The 21,648-nt window shown below is 41.3% G+C and overlaps 1 protein-coding gene across 3 annotated transcripts in view; it reads left to right on the plus strand.

The window, feature by feature from the left end:
* The window catches only part of myo1b (myosin IB), a 55,232-nt gene that overhangs the window by 14,691 nt on the left and 18,893 nt on the right, over nt 1-21,648 (plus strand). For all 3 annotated transcript variants that reach the window (XM_080498732.1, XM_080498733.1, XM_080498734.1), the window contains exons 3-12: nt 4,610-4,704; nt 7,671-7,775; nt 9,800-9,846; nt 12,513-12,576; nt 15,245-15,343; nt 17,110-17,213; nt 19,020-19,167; nt 19,736-19,854; nt 20,622-20,708; nt 20,834-20,899. In XM_080498732.1, coding sequence (XP_080354858.1) covers nt 4,610-4,704; nt 7,671-7,775; nt 9,800-9,846; nt 12,513-12,576; nt 15,245-15,343; nt 17,110-17,213; nt 19,020-19,167; nt 19,736-19,854; nt 20,622-20,708; nt 20,834-20,899 — 934 coding nt within the window. The remainder of the gene's footprint in view (nt 1-4,609; nt 4,705-7,670; nt 7,776-9,799; nt 9,847-12,512; nt 12,577-15,244; nt 15,344-17,109; nt 17,214-19,019; nt 19,168-19,735; nt 19,855-20,621; nt 20,709-20,833; nt 20,900-21,648) is intronic.

A 21,648-nucleotide genomic window follows, 5' to 3' on the forward strand; every position in this document is an offset into this window, starting at 1 on the left:
CCCTTTTCAGCAGTGACGTAATGTCCTGTGGCAAGTCTCGTCCATACAGAAGTGGCAGATTGGCATACAGGAGAGATCAGAGATTGTGGGGGTGGAGACTGAGTGAGAGGCTTATGTTTGCATGGATAGAAATTGGGGTGAAAAAAACAAAAATCCAAGACATTTATTTCCTCTATGTTTACTGGAAACTTGGTATTAATGTTACTGGCTTCAAGTGAGCATGGCAACTACATCAGCTGACAGTAAATAAAACCATTATCATTTAAAATATATAAGATTTCTTGGATTCTAGCACATGCCGGAAAGTATTCTTCCTTAATTCCTTGTTTTCTATTCAATTGTGTTTTCTTCATGTTTGCTTGACAAGTGGTAAGTCAAAAGCCATCGTGCAGTTTATATTTAGTGCATGTTGTCATGATCTGGCATTGGAAAAATCGCTGAAATTAAATTTGTGCCTGTTTGACGACCCTACAATGCCTGGGCGTGCTTCCGATGAGGCAGCGGATGTTCTCCTGAGGGATCGCCTCCCAGACTTGCATCAAAGCATCAGTCAACTCCTGGACAGTCTGTGGTGCAACGTGTGGTTGGTGGATGGAAGGAGACATGATGTCCCAGATGTGCTCAATTAGATTCAGGTCTGGGGAATGGGCAGGCCAGTCCAAAGCATCAATACCTTAATCATGGAAGAACTGTTGACACGCTTCAGCCCCATGAGGCCTGGCATTGTCATGTATCACAAGGAACCCAGGACCCACTGCACCAGCATCTGTTATCACAATGGATCTGAGGATCTCATCCCGTTACCTAATGGCAGTCAGGGTACCTCTGGCTGGCACATGGAGGGCTGTGGGCCATCCAAAGAAATGCCTCCCCACACCAATTCTCATCCACCGTCAAACCAGTCATGCTGGAGGATGTTGCAGGCAGCTTAACATTCTCCATGACATCTCCAGGGTCTGTCCCATCTGTCACATGTGCTCAGTGTGAACCTGCTCTTATCTGTGAAAGGCACAGGGCGCCAATGGCCAAGCTGCCAATATTGGTGTTCTCTGTTAAATGCCAATCGCCCTGCACAGTGTTGGGCTGTAAGAACAGGCCCCACATGTGGATGTGGGGCCCTCATACCACCCTGGTGAAGTCTGTTTCTGAGTGGCCTGCTGGAGGTCATTTTGCAGGGCTCTTGCAGTGCTCCTCCTGTTCCTTCTTGCATAAAGGAGGTATTTGTCCTGCTGCTTACTTTTTGCCCTTCTACGCCACCTTCCACGTCTCCTGGTGTACTGGCCTGTTTCATAGTATCTGCTCCATGCTCTGGACACTGCTGAGAGACACAGCAAACCTTCTTGCCACAGCTCACATTGATGTGCCATCTTGGATGAGCTGCATAACCCGCCTCCTGCTGCCTCTAGGACTGAGGACACTAACAAAATTCAAAAGTGGTTTGTGATCACCACCTGTAGAACCACTCCTTTATAGGAGTTGTCTTGCTAATTGCCTCATTTCACTTATGCGATTCTAACTCCCACTTTGCAATCTAAGGTTAGTTCATTAAGCCACGTGCTTTCATGATTTTCACATGCCATTGTCGCAATGCAATTCCAAAGCACTGGGCCATGTTGGCAAGACAATCAGCACTTGATTGTAAGTGGAGAGGGTGTTCCTCTGTATTTAAAGAGTGCAAACAATTCATCATCAAGAAAAATTATATTAAATAAGTTTTCATACCATTCTATCTACTGTGTCCCACCTAACATTCTATAAGTTCTCCAGTTGTCATAGACTCTAGAGTTCCTTTTAACCAGTTTGCTAGTATATCACCCAATAACGTGCGTTTGACAAAAGCGACCGACGTCGTGCACGAGTTTGCCCCTGAGCCTCGAGGGTTGCTGGTTTATTACCCACACTGGAGACTGATGTGAGAAGAAGGCTAGTGATAGGGTCAAATGGGCTCTGGTCCAAAACGATGTGTGATGGCGCAGAACCTTAAGCTCCATTAGTGAGGCTGTGCTTTTACTTTGTATTGGGGTCTGGAATGCATTCATCTGGCCGTCCATCTCTGGGCCCCGACTCTGTCAAGACTCCCTACAAGCAATCAGCTACTTTGGAAATCGGGGGTCAGCGTTGGTTCAGTGTATGATTGCATGCTTTGTAGTTCTTATGTCTGCAGCACGAACTGATTTGCACAAGTACCCTAATATTGGACATATACTGTAAATTAGTTTCTTTTGCCATGTCGAGGCATATTTCTGAAACCTAGAGTCGATAAAGTATTTGTTTTTCTGAGTAATTCATTTGAAAACCAATTAATTGGCATCTTCGAATTGACGTTATGCCACATTGACATGTTTGGTTTGCATGAACTTCTCTGCCTCAAAAAGTAGATGTAACCATAACTGATATTCCATTGCAGACTCGGCACCCACTGGTAGTGCCGCATGGAAATCCATGTCAGCATCTGCAATTGTCAAATATTCCTTCCTGCATTTGTGTCTGGTACACTAGGGGCATATAAATTCTTGATTAATGATAATGCAGAGACTTGAGAGATTTGGAGTGCTCCCACCCTTTAGGCAAGGAATAAGACCAAATTAGACACTAGGGAGAGACTATTTCGAAGCATTCCTAAAAAATTACCTCAAGCTATATTTACCCTGTACTCAGCGTGAAATGCAAGACTTACAAATCTTGATCTCTACTTATTGTTTCACAAGCTGGGGGATAGTTCGAAGGTGCCAGAACTGAGTTCTGTTTACATTTTAAGCGTCTGTAGAGCCGATTATGATTTGAGGGCGGATTAGTATTGAACGTTTCCAACCAGTTATCAGTTTTTTCCATTTATGATCGCTGCAACATAGCATCATAGCAGTGTTAGGATTATAAAACGTAAAACATGACTGTAAGGCCACCACTTTTGGCAGTAAAAAAACAAGTAATTATGACTTTTGTACCAATTCCATAACAGTGCTCATTTACTTAAGGTTCAGTGAGCTTGTTACTAATTTTCACAAACAAAAGAAGAGTTTGAGAGCCACAGAACTGCTGTCCTCTTTCCCTGCTCATGCTCGTACTATTAACTCGAACACAAGTGGCTGTCTGTTTTAAGCAAACGTACGCAAGTGTATTCTATTCTATTTTATATATTTTTTTACATATTTGTACAAACAAACATAACTGAGCACCGCAAGCAAAAAGAAGTCATTAGTTAATAAATCAAGCTAAAATTCAGATCATAAAGCATCTTCCTCCAAGAAAATTATATAAAAGTTGAACTTAAGGAGTGGGTCTGTCACTCGACTGACCTACGCAGAGCTGACAACTCGGCTAATGTGTTACAGCAACACTATAATAACACAACTATGTGCACATTAGTCAGACATCATGAAGGAGGTGATCTAAAATGAAGGATTTGCATCTCTGAATGGGTAACGCCATGACTTTTATTTTTAAATAATAAAAAAGTAGTACGACAATGCAATGAAGTGCTAATTTCTAGTAACCGTTCAGCAGGCAGGCCTACTGTCCTAAACCTTTGATAAGTTTAGTTTGAAATTCAGCCAGTCCAGTTTAATAGGCAAAACGGGTGATGCCATGTCCACCCCCTACAACATATGTGTGTCTAAGTGATAGAAGATGATAATAGAGTTGGAATATGATTCCTGCTGCCCACTATTCAACTGTTTGCTTGCCAAGTGTCAGCTGTAAAAACCGTTTGATGCGACCGCACAGTTTCAGCGTTCTGCCTTTGTGGGCATACAGCATCAAAATTACTGGCCAATGTGACACATGAGATAAAAAGTTGTTTTTGTGATATGGCCTTCAGATCATTCACACTCTGCTCTCAAACCATCATGAGGGATTGTGCATATAATGAGAACAAATAATGGATTGTTTAGGAATTCAGCAGGGGGGAGAAACGGCTATCATGAGACCCGCTTCTGCCATTGTATCGGTGTCCTGGAATGCATGACAATAGGCTTCATAGGCTTTATTTTAAAAGCAGCTCTCCTCTTTTCATCCTCTCATCCACTGAGGGTTATTTTAGATTGCCACTGACTAATTGCATTATTCAAAAACCTACCAGGGCATGATTGAAGCAGATTCTTTCCTAATTATGTATTCATTACATTTTTTTTGGCACTGCAGCAGGAAATAATCATGGTAAAATATTTAACCTACCTCATTTTCTCTTCATCTTTATCTTAATTTGGATATGAACAAAGAAAGTGTGATTGTGTGAGTGCCACATGGTGATCTGTAGCTCTTTGCTTGAACAGCATCATTAGTTTAATAGTGAAGCTCTGGGACAAAGAGCAGGAAATGGTCAACAGTCAAAGCCAAATACCAAATTCAAACCGGCCAGTGCTGCTAAATAAAGTTGCGGATGTCCCACAGATGCATCCCACTTTCCAATAAAGCCACATTCTATTGATTAGGTTAGACGCCATGTAGCCTGGCACGAGAGCCATCCCACTGAACTTGTTTCACCCCACTACCTCTAAATCCCTCAACCCAAAAGTATCCTGGAAAGTACTCGCAAATACCTGGGTTATGTTCTCTATGAGGCATGGTGGAGTAATTTAAAGGCTAATGGTTTGTGCCTTTTGTCTTGCAGCTATGCTCTGGCAGATGAAGCCTATCGCTCACTGAGGGACCAGGATAAGGACCAGTGCATTCTGATCACAGGGGAGAGCGGAGCTGGCAAGACTGGTAAGTGCTCCTAACATCGTGATCAGTGCAGGTTGATTTGAGCTCTCATGTCGGGCTACTGACATCTATGTAAAACATTCAATGAATGAATGAAGGTTTTATTTCGGTTACAGTCACAGCACAAAAACGTACATTTTGTGCATTCACTTTATAGTGCTTAAAAGTTCACACAGACATTTCTTTTCAATACAATTTATGTAGCCAAAATGGGTATAGGCTGAAGCCAAGGCTTATTTTTGCCTATCCCATAGAAATTCATATAGTTACCCAGGACACCATTGATGCAAGAGAAGGAAAAAAACCTGGAAAAAACAACAGTGTGGGTTCATTATTGAGATCTGTTTGAGAAGCATGTATACTTTAAATGTACTGATTTGATCTATTTTAAGCATGTAGTTTCAAAACAAAAGGAAAAAGATACCACTTTAAATCAAAACTCAAACCCACAGCATTTTGACACAATTTCTCAGTAATTATACGATACATCCCTCGAGGCTAAAATGCATAGCTTTTTTAAGCTGTTATTGTTGGTGGGGCTTTGTTCAAAATGTAGTCAAAACTTATTTCTAAAGACCGCCTCAAGATAAGAGTTGTTATGCATATAACCACATAGCAGACTTCATATCAGATCTACCTTCAAAGGAAGTTTGAAGTTGTTTTTTGTTCTAAGAACAGCATGTTGGTACATGAAACATGACATTTACCTCTGTGGTGAACTGTAAATAGAGGTAGACAAATCAAAGTGGAACAGTAACAAAGAGATGGGATTCTGATTTATTCTCTCTCTTCTTAAAATATGTTCAATCACTGAGTTTTGATAAGTGTTTCATTAGACTACAGATGCTGAAAGAGTTGGGACTACCTTAAACTTGTTTACGCTCTCTCATCACATTGTTGCATAGTCCTGTGTTCATGTTCTGAAGTCTTATCAAATACCGTACAGAAACTCGGGAGGAATGGCATTTCCTGTTCTCTGTGTAACACTGTGCCACAGGTAATGACAATATTGAGCGGGCAGTACAGGGACAGTGGAGAATGCACAATTTAATCATTGTACATTACAGACTCATTCTTTCACCCATTGTTTAAAATAAAACTAAAACAGCTTCTGAACTTCAGACAGATTACGCCTGTTTCATCTTTAATAAACATTCAAAGTTGGCTTGTATATTTCTCCAAATGTCCTGTTGTGTGGTGCTGTTACTGTTTATGGGGATTTCAGTTTCACCCCCCCTACTTGATTAGCATAGTTTTGACTTATACCTGGGAGTGACTTTTGATTTTCTTGTTCCCTTGGTTACAATTAAATATGTACGTGCAGCAGGGGAGAAATCTGTCTGTCAATGGGAACAATATGGATATATTTTCCCATTTTACAGAGCATTAACAGATCCTGAAAATTGTGTTCCTTAAACTTGCTTCTTACTTCCCATACAGTGTTTTAGACTCACAGATTCATTAAATTCTCTTTATATTTTGATTTTGAATTAATCAAGATGTCAGTATGGCCCTACAATATCCTACATTTTTTATTTTTTTTTGTGCGTGTTTAGGAATAATATTTTATACAGATGACAACAGTACTGAAATCAAAACTTTCAAAATGTTACCTTAAGATTTTACCAAGCAGCTCCCATCATCTTAACACACAAGCATTTGTGCATTATGTACTTGTATGTATCACAATTTAGTGTTTCTAAACACTTTTCACACCCTTTGTGCATCATTGACTGGTGCTCACATGAAAAAAAAAACTCTTCCTCCAGCTATTATGGTGGCAAATAACACATGATGTAAAGCCACACATTAAATTTTGGCACAAAGAAAAGAAAAGTCAACACATAAAGATGATCACCCCTCCATAACTGGAAAAATAATTACTCCTGGACTAAACTAAGAATCCACCCAAAACAAAGCAACAGAGTGAAGTTTGACTGGTTCTTTTTTGAATGAAGTTCTTTAGTTGAACTGTCTCAGCCTCTCATGTATATTAAAAACCAGACTTCAAGAAGCCAAAGATATATTTGGATTTTTGTAATCTCATAAGCCTCAAAGCTTTGTAGTGAAATAAGAACATCAAATATACATCCCATCGATATGGGTCATTCACATTCACGTCAGTGTGGGGGATTTTTCTACAGTACATGAGCCAGGAGGTCGTACAAACATTTTTATCAGACGTTATCAGTGGGTAGACACAACACATTTGTCTGCAAGGGCTGACTCAGGCTGTTGCTACTCATGCAGAAAACCGAACGCCTGGTTACTACCCAACTTTGGACTCCTATCACTGTTTTTCCTGTGGCATCTTGGTTTTGACCAAATCTCACTACAAGTACAAATGATATGAGCATGTTCTGTGTTGTCCACAAGCCAGACTCATCAGCTTTCTATGCCAGGGAGCTCTTCTCTATCCCTTCTTGGCAGAACCACACACATCATCACTCCTGAGCCACTGTTATCTCACCGGTCAAGAGAGATGACCCTGATGCCACTGGGCTTCCCGCACAACGTCTGTCTTGACGAGCTGTTTTCTTGAGCCTGTGTTACGTTTCTCATGCAGAACATTTTTTTTTAAGCATCAGACTTCACTGACAACTCTGCTGCCTGGAACTTTTTTTTAAATTGTCAGCCCTAACTTGAGAAGTCGATGAAAAAATTCTATCCAAATGAAGTTTTTCAAGGGTGTTCCCTATGGTTCCCATTGAAATCTGAAGCTTGAATGATGATAATGTGATGCAATACTGGTCATCACCGAGCCTAACAGAGCAGGTTTCTGTAATGGGGTCTCCTCCTCCTCCTCTCTGTACCCTCAGACTAATGAATGATCCACACCCTGCACTGATGAGTGTCAAGGGAGATGATGTAAGGGGGATTTTAGGGGAGAACAGTGAAATGGGCGAGGGTGTTGCACCCGTTCGTCCATCATGTCTTTAAACTAACATTTGTGCCCGTGTGTGTTTCAGAGGCCAGTAAGCTGGTGATGTCATATGTGGCGGCGGTGTGTGGGAAGGGCCAGGAGGTCAATAAGGTCAAGGAACAGCTGCTGCAGTCCAATCCTGTGCTGGAGGGTGAGTGAAGACGTTCACGCTGCGGCCCAATTTCAGGCCAGCCTGAGTCGTGTGAGGCTCACGTCGGGAGACTGAATCTGTGCTAAGCTTCCGTCTGACTGAGCTGCGACGATGCTTAGAAGCTAGGCAAATTAGCTGCAACTTCCACTTTGATTCACATTGAATTTGTGTTTTTTCTGTGTGTTGTACAAATGTAGCCATAGTGTTGCACAAACTTGTGGTGAAACTTGGGGAAAAATTCATGCATGTTCCACAACACAATTGAGAATTTTTGACCAAATGCATACAAGGTCTCTCCCTACTCAATGTTCTCATCAGATATTAAGTAAAGCAAGCTCATATAGGACTTGTAGAAGAGTCTGTATGTTTTCGAGGCCCTGAAAAAAAAAAAAAATTCAACAAAAACCTGCTTTTAAAATGTTTTTTTATTTCAGTTTGCAAATTGTCACAGTTCATTGAAATAGGCACTTTAACAGGTTGGCAAGTCTGCTTCGTTTCAAGGGAAAAGCTGTTTTGTTTTTTTTCTCTTCGTTGAAATAAACACAATTTGCAACCTGACTGATGTTCCATCCACTATTTGCTGGCTAGTTGCTGGATACAGTTTTCTGATAGTCTTTGATATTTTGGCTTGTTTTCCAAACCCAAAGTACAAAGAAAAGGAAAACACATTTAATCACTTGTCAGTTAGTCATCTCTCACACAAGTCACACCACAGACTACTAGATAGAACAGACTGACACACACTCGCTCTTTATTTTCTCAGCTCCCTCTTCTTACTAACACACACACACACACACACACACACACACACACACACACACACACACACACACACACACACACACACACACACACACACACACACACACACACACACACACACACACACACACACACACACACACACACACACACACACACACACACACACACTCATTCCCACAGCTCAGTGCTGGCAGAGAAACAGCTGTATTTTAATTGGGGGCAGTGGACAGGAAATGCCCGTGAATGATGAAGCTGTATGCCCGAGTTGACTCGCTTGCAGAAAGCCCCACACATCTGTAAGAGTTTAGCTCCTGCCGATCTAATTGCCCCGACACTGAAAAAGGGAACGGGGGAGCACAGTTATCCACGCTAAAAGCAACGTATCTGTCTCACGCCTTTGGTCTCGCTGTGACACTGTGCTTCACTTTGTTTCGCAATCTTTATTGGTTTCACTCTTTGTCACCCTTTCTTTCCTTCTCTTTTTTCATTTCTTGGTCTAATTTGTATTTTCTTTTCACTCTTTAACCCCCCCCCCCCCCCCCCCCCCGCCTCCCTTGTTCCTTCCCCATGTTACTTGGCCCTCCGGCTATCGTTGTACCAGACAAGTGTCCCACGCGTTCACAGTAACTGTAGGCTTAAGTGACATTAATCAGCCGTTATCAGCAATTAAACAGTTATGCAAAGAGCACTGTGATGCGTGACACATTAAGAGCATTTTATTGTTGAGATGTAGTCTGAAGCAAATGAAAGGTTCCACATAGCAGAAAATACGCTTGTGAACAGCTTTGCTCAGGTACAGTACTTAAAGTAAGGTCTTTATAGACACATGCGCCGGCGGTGCATTTTATGCACACCTACACAGAACAACCCTCAAAAATACTGGGCTCTTCCATGGTTTCTGTTGTTGTTTATGCATAAGCAAGGGGATATTTTAAAGTACTTGGACTTGAATGTGACGTGACATCAAGGTTCAGTCCCTCCTAAGCCCGGAAAGCTCTGGCGCTTTGCTTAATCCATGCAGAATTATGGGGCTTCATCAGTACAAATGGCCATGACATCCAGAACTCACATGGTTGACAGTTAACTAGAGTGAGGTGGATCATCAGGGGGTCATCAATATGTTCTCTAATACTTGTAAACTGACTTTTATTTGGTTGAAAGAAAAATGGCTATAGTGAACTATAAATACATTATTCACTGTTTTTGCTTTGTACATTTATTTGTGTTTTTATTGTGGTTTTTTTCGCTCTCCTTTTCAGCATTTGGAAATGCAAAAACTGTAAGAAATGACAACTCCTCGAGATTTGTAAGTATCCAGTGTTCTATAATATTTTTTTTAATGAATGCTAATTTTAACCCCACTGATACTTTCCACGTTTCATCTTGTCCAAAATGCAATTTGTTGGATCTTCACTTCAATGTTAGAACTTCTATTCAAATATTCCAATATCAAGTCTTACAACTTTGTGAGTGTCACTGTTGGGTAAAAGTCACAGCAGCGTTTGTGCTAGCATGTGTTTATGCACATGTGAACCTGTTTGCGCTGTCTTTGTGGAGTGCATGTAAGTACTTGCCTTTAGAGAAGCTTTTTTTTTTTTTGTAGGTCTTATGGGTTACTTCCGTGCAGTAGATGGGTGGCAGCACGCCCCTCTACACAGAGAGAAGCTAAACTAATGTACTGCTGTTGGGAGGTTAAGCAATAAAACCCTCATCACTGACTTCTGTGAATGCCTTCTCATTGATGCTGTTCTAAGTGGATGAAGTATTTATAAAGTTTTCTTCACCAGACATATCTTTTTAAGTGGAAACTACAGTTTTTCTTACCCTCTCCTAGTCCACCATTTATGCAAATTGTAACTTTTCCAGGAAATTGTTACCTTAGTCAGTGTATTTGTATTATTGTGTGTCTTTGGTGGCAAGTCAGTTCTCTGTGTTGTATCAGCTACAACATGTCACACCATAAACACAAACTAACCAAATCAATGAAAGCAGCAGTAAACCAGCAAAGTTTTGCTGACCTTTGTTTTTGCAAAGTTGCTGCTTCAATCCACCATCTGACCCTGTCCAAGACACTGAACCTTAAGGTTCTCCAGATGGAGATGGAACACGTTAGATAGAAGCCATCGGTGTGAAAAGATGACTGTGAGTTAATGTGAAGCATTAACATGTGCTACATGAGTAATGTCTAATTCCCATGTACCAAAATTGTAGAATTACAGGAACTGCCAGAAAGCTCTCCCTGCTGCTCTTAACTGAGGACACACCGACCCCATCAACTGCAGCAAATACACTCAGTGATAAGTTCCTCATACAACCCCTCTTCAAATAATCAGGACTGACATTTCAGTGTCAGCTGCTGGTGTCGTGGGTAAAGGGCTTTTATCATGTGTGTCCTCTTCAACTTTTCACAGCTAATTTGAGGACCTTTATTGGTTCTGCACTGCATATCAGCTCCCACATTACCTCTGTTTGTTTACCAAAGTTTGTGAACTTGATTGATTATGCCTGTAGGTGTTAAAGGTCCTCCGTCAATGTTTTTTACACCAAGTTTAGGAAAAGGCCTTTCCCGACCATGTTGCTGTTCATTTTCAGCCCAATGTCGCCCTAATGCTAATGAGCAGAATTCAATAAACAGTTTGCCTCTTGTGAACCTGTATTGTATACATTTGTTTTCCTACTCAACCCCAAAAGTCTCAGACTCGGTAGGGATTTAAGAATGAGGAAGCAGGGGAAAATCTATCACTTATCTCCAACATAGAGATACCATCATAAAGATGATTCACTGTCTGCTTGAGCCTTTGTGGAGACAGAAACAAATCTCAAAAACAGCTCGATTCCAAGCAGCATGAAAGGAGAAGGGTGTGTTTTGCGTTTTGTTTTTCCCTGGAGTGCACTCTCGCACTCCCTGGCTCTGTAATATCTGGGAGGTCTGATCCAGCAGCAGCCTGCTGCAATTTTCTCCCTCCTGACATGATCACATCAGTTTACTCTTACCGTGCTGCCATGTGTTTTCATTGTTTATTTCACTGTAAAATCTTCAAATAGCCCGTTTATTTTATCTGGCTTTTTCTTCGGAACTACTTCAGTACACCTCTCCCGATGACACAAGACTCAGAACTTGTCTTTTTTTTCCTCCAAGATATCACAGTTCTAATCTAATGGGAAGTGGTTATTTCTGCTGCAAAGAGCTTGCATGTTAACCACCAATCTACCTTTCCTGTCCCAGTTTTCGTTTGACTTTTAACACTATTTTCAATCATCTACCTACACTGGTAGATACCAGCACACGCCATAGCTTGGATGTTCTATTGTAACAGAGGGTATTATAAAGGATTATTCCCCTGATCTGTTTATATTTAGGTAACCTTGGCATCAACCTCTAGACATGAACCTGAGGCCTCCTCGCCAGATACCACTTCACCACAGCTCCACAAAGCCGTGAATCAAATCGTCGCTTCATTTTGCTGAGTGCATCAAGCTTATTGAGTCTGGCTGGAGCCCGCTCACCAGTAGAGCATGGCCTGTTCTGGGGACCTGTCTTCTATTAATACATCAGAGGAGGAGGAGGGGGAAAAAAAAAAAAAAAAAAAAAAAATCACACAGGACTCTCTGTTCTAACGTCCAAGTTTAGGAAAGAAGGAAAAAATGGGCTTAAAATGGTTTGTTGTAGTCCTGCAGCAGAAAGAACTTGACCCACAGTGGGTGGGGGGTGCACTCTCTGTCTCCCTGCAGAGACCAGTTTTTTTTCCACAGTTACACTTATGATTGACAACTGGTGCTGTAGCTGGAACGTGATTTTTTTTTTATTTTTTATTTTTTTGTAGAGATCTATGAACTGAGATGAACTCTTCAGCTGGTTTGGAGCTCGACTTGCTGTAATGTTGCCCTGAAATGTGCTAACAGTAGTGTTAACAACCCCACACAATGTGTTTGACAGCAATTCATATCTAACTGCTCCACTGTGGTCCTCAGGGAAAGTACATGGACATTGAGTTTGACTTCAAAGGAGATCCTCTGGGTGGAGTCATCAGTAACTGTGAGTAATTGTCTCCTCAATGTTAAAAGAAATTAAACAAAATGTGTTCTCAGGTATAGCGATCACACATGTCATTAAATAATTTTTAATGAAATCAAGCTCAAAATAGAATTCTCTAGTTTTCTCTTGTGTTTGTAGACTTGCAGTTAATTTTTATCCTCATCTGTAACAAATGATTGGAATAATTTCAAGTCAAATTACCTCATTTTGTCTTCCAGTAACAGTGGTAATTGTCTGAGAATTTAGATATCAACTTGAAAAGGCTTGGGTGTGTAACATACATATCATGTGATTGTTTGGAATACTTTAAACTAGATATAATCACAATGCTCTTGCATAATGCACAGTGATTTGCATCGAGGTGGAGCTGCACATCGAGGTGGTAGTGGGTAGCACTCTCGCCTCGGCGTGAACCTCGCCTGTTTGAGTCCCTTCTTGGGGCTTGGAGTGTGTTGAGTTTGGATGTTCTTCTTTTGCATGTGTAGAATTTCTTCAAGTCTTTCAATTTTCTACCACACTTAAAATACATATACAATGTAATTGCCTGCCTTTTGTCCATAATCTGCTGGGTTTGGCTCTGTTTCCTTGCGACCCTGAGCTGGATGAAGCTATATTGAAGAAGGAGGGATCCATCACTGATACTGTATAGAAAGCTAGAACACACACCTGACAGAATAGCAGGAAAAAAAATGGGTAAAAAAGTTCAGTATTCATAAATGTAATAAATGATTGTATTTTTTTTTTTTTTTTTTTATTGACCGCACGCTGTACATGAGATGCACACGATAGGGCAACATTGAAATGTTTGAGGTAGTAGTCAAGTGACTTTACTTATTAAATCCCATTCATAAATATACCTTGAGGGGCTTTTCAGTCTCCATCCCGTCTGACCCTCATTTCATTAAGAAACACCAATTTTCTACTTTTTTGTGAGCGTATAGGAATCGTCTGTTTTTGCTAGATTGAAATCAAAGTAATTTCCCAGACATGACTGAGAGGCTGCCCTGCAGCTACTGACTCTCTCTTCGCCTCCTCTCACTGTTTTGGTTTGATTTCGCCTTCTTTCACATTGTTTTGTCTGCTGCAACTTCCCCAGCAGAGGTCACAGAAACAGAGGTCAAATCTGATGGCTGAGACACAAATGAACCTCTGTCTTGCTCGCCTGAGTCAGTCTCAACACAAGGGGAGCATCTGTGAAGAGGAGGCACTGACATGTGACTTCCAGAGTCAGAGCTGGCTGGGCAGACAGAGGGACGTGGATGTACTTGCAGGGCAGGCCTGGATGCATTTTCTTCTCACCTCATTATTTTGGTAGATGTGGAGAAGTCCTTCCTCTAACTGAGAATATATGGCTGTAACTTCTGAAAAGCTTTGGGAATGAGTACTAAGCTTTTTTTTTTTTGGCATGCCTTTTGTCAAGCCATAACAGGATATTGTCCCCACATTGATGATTTTATGCGTTTGCTTATCATAAGCAGAGAGAACATGCTGTTGACAGAGTGGGCAATAAACGCAGCTTCAAGATGCTTTACAGTAGAAAATGGGAAGCTCTGGCCTTTAAAAGCAGGATAACTAAAATATTTGTCCAGGCTCGGGTTTATGTGAGGTCACTTTGTCCCCTCTGTGGTGGGGAATATTACTCTTCAGTGGCTTCCCTCGTGTGTGTTGGCAGGACGGTGTCAAAAAGCTGTCCACATTAGGGCTGGGGGGGAAAATGGACTGAGATAAAGGAAGTGGCTTTGTACCGATATTTTATCTCTGTTCCTTTGATCGCAGCTCAGTATTGCTACTGCCAGCCAGCTAGTGAGTTACAGATGTTTATATTATTTATGTGCTGGCTCCTATAGAGCCACTTGCGTGATTCATGGTCTGTGGGTGTCACAGATTCACATTTACACTGATCCACTGCTAACTCCCTGACAAGCCGGGGTCTCAGTGAAGAGCTCTCTAGTTTGGTGTTTGCTGTGTATCCACAGATTCTGTGCAAAGTAGTACTTGTGTCCTCTAAACACCCACAGACTGGTGAGTCAGAGTTTCTGAAATCTAAATACTGTAAAAAAGAAAAATTAAACCCTGACTGGCTTCTTTCATAGCTGGAAATTTGATCGCGCTGACAATGGCTTTCCAAAATGTCCAGTTTGTTCTGAAATAAAGGCTTCCTGAGTTGTTGTTTTTTTTTTTTTTTTAAAGAATGAACTAGATGGCATCATTCAGCAAGTTAGGAGGATCTTATGCAGCCTGTGATGTTGCTGAGCCCTGCTGTTTAGCCTTTAATTAAATCATACTCCACCGAATGCGGTGAGCAGATGATGGGTCCCCTTTTAATCAGGTACTGTTGCACTTGGTTGCCAGCCCGGGAGAAAGGGCTGACGTTTAATATCCTTGTGTGGTTTCTTCCTTCGCACACTTCCTGTGGTGTTTATGCACACAGATAATTGCCAATGCTGGTTTGAGTTGCCTTGACAACGTAAATACATCAGTGGTCCAGCTCGGCATAGATGCAGGCAGGGCAGCACTAATATTTCCGGAGGGCGTCGGCCCCTAATTCATCAGGGAAGGACACCTGTGAGAGTCACTGCTCCAACATTTAGTTTAGAGACTATAGTTCGGGACTAACTTGTGTCATCATGTGTCACTCTTTCCCTTTGTTGTCCTCGTACTCTTTTAGATCTGCTGGAGAAGTCACGTGTGGTCAAACAGCCCAGAGGAGAGAGGAACTTCCACATCTTTTATCAGCTTCTGTCTGGAGCCTCGGAGGATACACTTAGTAAGTGTGCTTGAAGCGGCACTTGTATGAACTCCTCAGTGCTTTTCATAAATGCTGTGGATATGGACAAACTTTGGGATTAAAGGGTTCGCGGATCTGAGAGTAACATCAGTTTGAAATTCTGAAACACTGAAAGCCTTCTTATTAGCCCAAACCACAAACTGAGGTCGTTATATATTTAGCCTCAGTTGCCTCGGAATACACACATCTATGCTCACAGGAAGCAATGAATCAAGCTTGAGAAAACAGGAGATGGAGAGAAACTAGACTTGCTCTTGTTGGATCTTCTTCCTCTCCTGCTGTTTTGTTTTGGGTGACTAACAAGCACTGCTATGCACGTTATTGAAAATTATTTCTGGATCACCTTGGCTAGATCTTTAAAATTAGTAGGCTTGAGTGATAAGTTATTTAAAAAAAAAAAAAACAAATACACCCAGCCAGTCAGTGAACCAAGCAACTTTTACATTGCTTTTATTCACCTCTCAGTCTGGATGGTTTGATAATGTGAACATAGCTGTTTTCTTTATTAATTTGATTCATATACGTATTAGCTGAGCTGTCAGCACTGTGTCGAATGACTCATTAGGTTCAGCTGGAGTTACATCAGTTAGTTGGAGGAAGATTCCAGATTTTATACATTATTGATTGAAACTGATTTATGAAGTAATGACAATACAAGCAACAAAACAGTTTAAATAAACTGCAAATATGTCAATAAAGGCTTTATGACATGAGCCTAACTTTCATTAAAGGAAGAAAAAGAATAAAGTGTTTCATTTTTCATGTGTGCACGGTGGCACAGCTACATTTCTCTGTTTTTAACTCACCAGGAAGGAGCAGTGGATTATTAGTGGATTATTTGTGGCTTCAGGGCCCACAGAAGTTGAGATGTGGGCGGGGACTAAAGATGGTCCTCATTTCCCCCAAAAAATTTGTTTGGGGATTCAAACCAGTAGCCTTCCAGTCACCAGTTCACTCATCCTGTGATGCTAATGTGGTAAAGCATTACTAGTTTCACAATGGCAATCAGTTACTAGCACATCACTGCCAAAAATAGCAACATGTCACTGTATAATTTATTACCAACACGGCAAATAATGATATTGGGAATGTTAACATGATATATTGATACAGTTTGTGTTATGAGGCACCTGTGTGCCAGTTCTAATGCTAAAATGTTATGTAAAGCTCATTCCTGCAGAAGTGCAGCTGCGGGGACACATGGTTGATGCATTAATGACTCAGTCTTCCTGCCCAACAAACAGTGCAGAGAACAAAGAGTGGCAATGAAACCTGCTCTCTCTGTTTACTTTTGTTTTGGACAGAGGGCATTGTTTTATGTCCTGAGCACAGGAGAACAATATAATGCTCATTGACTCCATAGCGCACACATCAGAGGGACTAGGTTTAGCTGTAGTTAATACAACAACTAATGAAATCTGACACATGCACCCACAAGAGGAATAGATCTCTTTGCTTCATGATAGCGGGGCTTTTAAGAGGGCAATTTGATCTTTTAGATTCATTTTCACAGCAGAAACTGGCTGTGTGTGTATAGCGGGTGTAAAAATTACATTTGAATTGACTATACCCAGCAGGTTGAACAAGTTTCCAATAGTTTTTTTCTATTCTTCCTAAGGTAATTTAATACAGCCGCTGTGGGCGTGTAAGCATGGAACATGCATCAATGGAAATAAGATTTGAGTTGTGTTTAGAATACCTGTTTAATTTGCATAGTAACCTCATGCTTTGTTTGTGTGTCACAGAGAAGCTAAAGCTGGACCGGGACTTCAGCAAGTACAACTACCTGAGTCTGGACTCGGCCGCAGTCAACGGGCTGGACGATGCAGCCAATTTCAGGACAGTCAGAGTGAGTAGCGCATAATCCTAGCTGATGCTTTAATGCCTCCTGGAGACCTCTCAGGAATAATTTTTTTCTGTACCTCAGACAAACAAGAAGCACAATCATCACAAGCAGCTTCACGCTCCACTCGATTTCCCTCGCCAACTTCCCTTTGTTACATCATGCTGAGTTAACGTAAATCCTGCACAGACACTGTGGGCTGGCTGATTTCTCCTTATCTCACGAGCATAACAAACAAAAAGAGTGTTTAAAAGTTGAGAAAACACTCTCCCTCCTCCCACCTGTTGCAAAGCCAGCTGAACTTTGAACTGAATCCTTCTCGAAAATCAACTGAAGTGTAAATTTCCAGGTCGAGGTTGATTAATCACCAACATTTACACGTACTTCAAGAAAAGCTTCCAAAACAGTTTATCCTTTAACATCACAGCAGCAGTAGCAGTTCTTTATGAGAGAAAAAGCACTGGAATAAAGACATTTACTTCCTTTCACTTTAATATGTGTACATGCAATATTTTAGCTGTGCTTGCAATACCAGCTTACTTTTCCTCCTCTCAATGGATGTTATGTCTGCGAGAAAGTCTATCTGCTGCTCTGCATTGTTATCAGTCCTGCTCCAGCACGCTCTGCTCAGCTACTGTTTAAGCCGCCACAGTCTACTGTGCTCATTTTCCCCGCATTTCACATCCTGCCTCTCATCAACTCCCACACTAACTTTTCACACCGGTCCCCGTGCAGCTGCATTTCTCCAACGGAAACACAAGAGGACATTTCCTCTGAACAATGAGAGTCCCAAACACATGGCTCATTCTGAGTAGCAGTTAAAGATGGCTATGCTTTTTCTTCCCCCTTCAACATATTGTGTATTGTTGGATATCTGTGGCTGAAATATGTAATGCTGCTATTTCATATATTCATGATACTCATGAATCAAAGACATGTGGCTTTATAAAAAGGTTTGGTGTCATGTGTATAGCTGACATGTTATCAAACTCTCTAAAGCTGCAATAACTCTTAATTAACAAAAAACCTGATGAGAATTCTTCATGAACACATGGGCAATCTTGAAATACCAAAATAACTTAATAACGTTTTTGGCTGAATTTGACACAAAGTCATAATATAAATAGACATAGATTTGTTCCGAAATTATAGCAACGAGTCTTCTACGGACAAGATGTTTAAGTACTCGTCTATCACTGGGCCCTGAGCTGAAAACATGAATTTGACTTTCCATTCATTCATCTTGCCCATTTTCAATACTACATTATCCAATTTCAGGTCATAAGATGCTGGAGTCAATCTGAGCTGAGTATGAGTCAAGGCAGAGTGAACAGAGACAGACACTCACAGTCACACCTACAGACAACTTTAGAGTCACCAATGAGCCTCAAATACATATTTTTGGACTGTGGCAAAGAAAGAAACCCTCACATGTAAGCTCCACCTTTACAAACGCCGCTTATTTATTAGATTACTTAATATCGCACTCAAGGTTGCCCTGAATATCAGCATGGCTAACAAGTCCTTCATAATGGTTAATAATTCTCCCGGGATGCTAATAGACCAAGTTGAGAACGTTTTGAAAAGCTTATATGGGTCAACTGCTAATTTTCAGCCACTTGCAACAACAATGGTGTTTATACTGGGTGCCTATCATGTTGTGAGTCAGTTGTGATGGTCTTACTCACAGTACCAACTTGCTGCAGGGCCAATGTGTCAGATGTATAGCGTGCAGTCAGTGACACTGAAGTGACCCTTAATATATCGTTCCTTTCCAGCTCAACTCTTGTTTTTTTTTCTCCACTCTTCCAGAATGCCATGCAGATTGTGGGCTTCATGGAGGACGAGGTGCAGTCAGTGCTGGAGCTGGTGGCCGCTGTGCTGAAGCTCGGCAACATTGAGTTCAAACCAGAGTCTCGCTGCAACGGCACAGACGAGAGCCGCATCAAGGACAAGAACGGTGTGCCTGGTCGTCTTCCAACAGATCCCACCTTCACACTAATGATCCTGCTGCATGTTTAGTCATTATTAGACCATAATCACATCAGCAGAGTAATTCCATTCATTCTGTCAGTGTGTTTTTAATCAGATCATTATCTTACACTCTACTCACCCATATGCCTGGTGACCTCATTCAGAGCCACCGCCCCCTGTTGGCTGCTTTTCTCCCTTCTCTGCACCAGCTCAACAAATGCCTGCATTCTATGATCACAACAGTGCATGTTATGACATCCACAGCTGTTGACTTTATTCAAATATTTAATTTACATATGTCCCTACCTGACTGACTGAATACAACTTACTGCCTTTATACTAAATGTACTTTCATAAAATGAACAAAAGTTTATTTGTATAAACTGTAAAATATTTGTATATATTATGGTTATTTAGGCTTGAAACCATGAATGTTTGTTTTGTTTTTTGTTATGTTTTTTGCATAGCGGTCTCCCTGAACCTTTCATGGTATTTTAGCAACTATTACAAGTTTTTGAGAGATTTCAGGAGTGATTTTGTTTTCTGCTATACAGATCTGAAGGAGATGTGTGAGCTTCTTGGAATTGAACAGTCAGTGCTGGAAAGGGCGTTCAGCTACCGTACAGTTGAGGCTAAGATGGAGAAAGTCTCCACCACCCTGAATGTGGCCCAGGTCAGAGACTACTTGCAACACTGTTTTGCAGATTCTGCCCTGCTTGAGTTGGCGACACATGCGCACGCACACACACACACACACACACACACACACACACACACACACACACACACACACACACACACACACACACACACACACACACACACACACACACACACACACACACACACACACACACTGTGCATAAAAACGATAAAGGGCCATCTCTTCCCCTCAACTTGCTTTGTCAGCTGCCGACTCTGATCCATGTCAGTACTGGAGCAAAATCTCTCCATTATAGATGAGCAATATTCCTCCTGGAAATTCAAATGTAGGTCATATTTGAGAGGTTAGCAAGTTCATACAGACTGTTCATATAACATGAGGGCTGCAGACGTGGCCCCAGCAGAAAAGGAAATGGCTCTTAATGGCTGTAATCATGTCACCACTTATGTTTGGCAACTTCCTGTCGATGTCTGCATCCACAGTTTACAATAATTACAAAGGTGGTCCGAGCAAGACCCGAGAAGATGCTTTGGAATTGACTAAAAAAAATATATATATTGACGGATATATACGTTTTAATTAGACCTGCAATTAGACCTGCACCGTCATCTATTTTATGATGAATGTAAAGGAAATAAAAGCTGTTTTGAAATGTCATGTGTGAATTTTTATTTTTAAGATAAGAGCTTCAATATATTTTTTGCAAAAGCTAAAAAAAATATATACATTTTTTTTTATTTTGTCATTTTCTCACCAACAATGCATGTGTTCCACAGGCTTACTATGCTCGAGATGCACTTGCCAAAAACCTCTATAGTCGTCTGTTTAGTTGGCTGGTCACCAGGATCAACGAAAGCATTAAAGTAAGTGAATTGATCTTTAATTTCATCTTCAGTCAGTTTTTATCAGCGTTGGTCGTCAATGCTTTAGATCTGTTAATAATATTTCTCTGTTGAACCTCATTTCTAATGCTGACTTCCTCCACCAGGCACAAACCAAAGCTCGCCACAAGGTCATGGGTGTGCTGGACATCTATGGCTTTGAGATTTTCGAGGTAAGGCATAATCAAGCCATCTCTTCTTTTTTCTTTTTCTTCTTCTTCTGATAAGCTACAAGGACAGAATCGGACATCGCATAAAATGTTGGTGGTGATGTACTTGGTAACTGCAGAGTTTATCAGCAGCAACTGAGAGCTGATGAATCATACTGAGATCAGATTAGTTCAGCTTTATTAATCTTAGAGGGGGTGAAATAATTGTTACGGCCATTTCATTTTTCTTTTCCTGTGAAATGCTGATTTTTAGCATGGAAATCATTTCACCACAACATCAGCACACAGAAAGTGTGCGTCCCGGACACTGTCGGATGTGCAGCACATTAAACAGTGAATCTTTGATACCACAGCAGCAACATAGCTAACAATCTGCATGTAAATACGTATGTGCACGCAAACATTGTGGACGACTGTGAAACTAAATGCCTTTGAATGTACCCTGCTTTGTTCCCCCATGCCACACCCCACATCTTCATGTTTGTTTTCACATCTCTGCCTGTTCATCACACTCACTCTGAAGCCCTTCCTCTCCTCTAAATGTTGTGTTTTGTCTCGGTCACCAGGATGGAGTAAGTAACACCTGCACCGGCCTGTTTGCAGTGGCAGCGTGCATGCTGTGATCTAAACTCCTCTTGACTTAATTCAACTCCCCTCCGTTGAAAACGACTCGGGGGGGGGGGGGGGGGGCCCTCCCGGTGTGCAGCATGGCCACACTGCTGAAAGGATGCTAAAGAAGCCTTTACATCATT

Source organism: Blennius ocellaris (assembly GCF_963422515.1).
Source record: "Blennius ocellaris genome assembly, chromosome: 6".
NCBI classification, from domain to species: Eukaryota; Metazoa; Chordata; class Actinopteri; order Blenniiformes; family Blenniidae; genus Blennius; species Blennius ocellaris.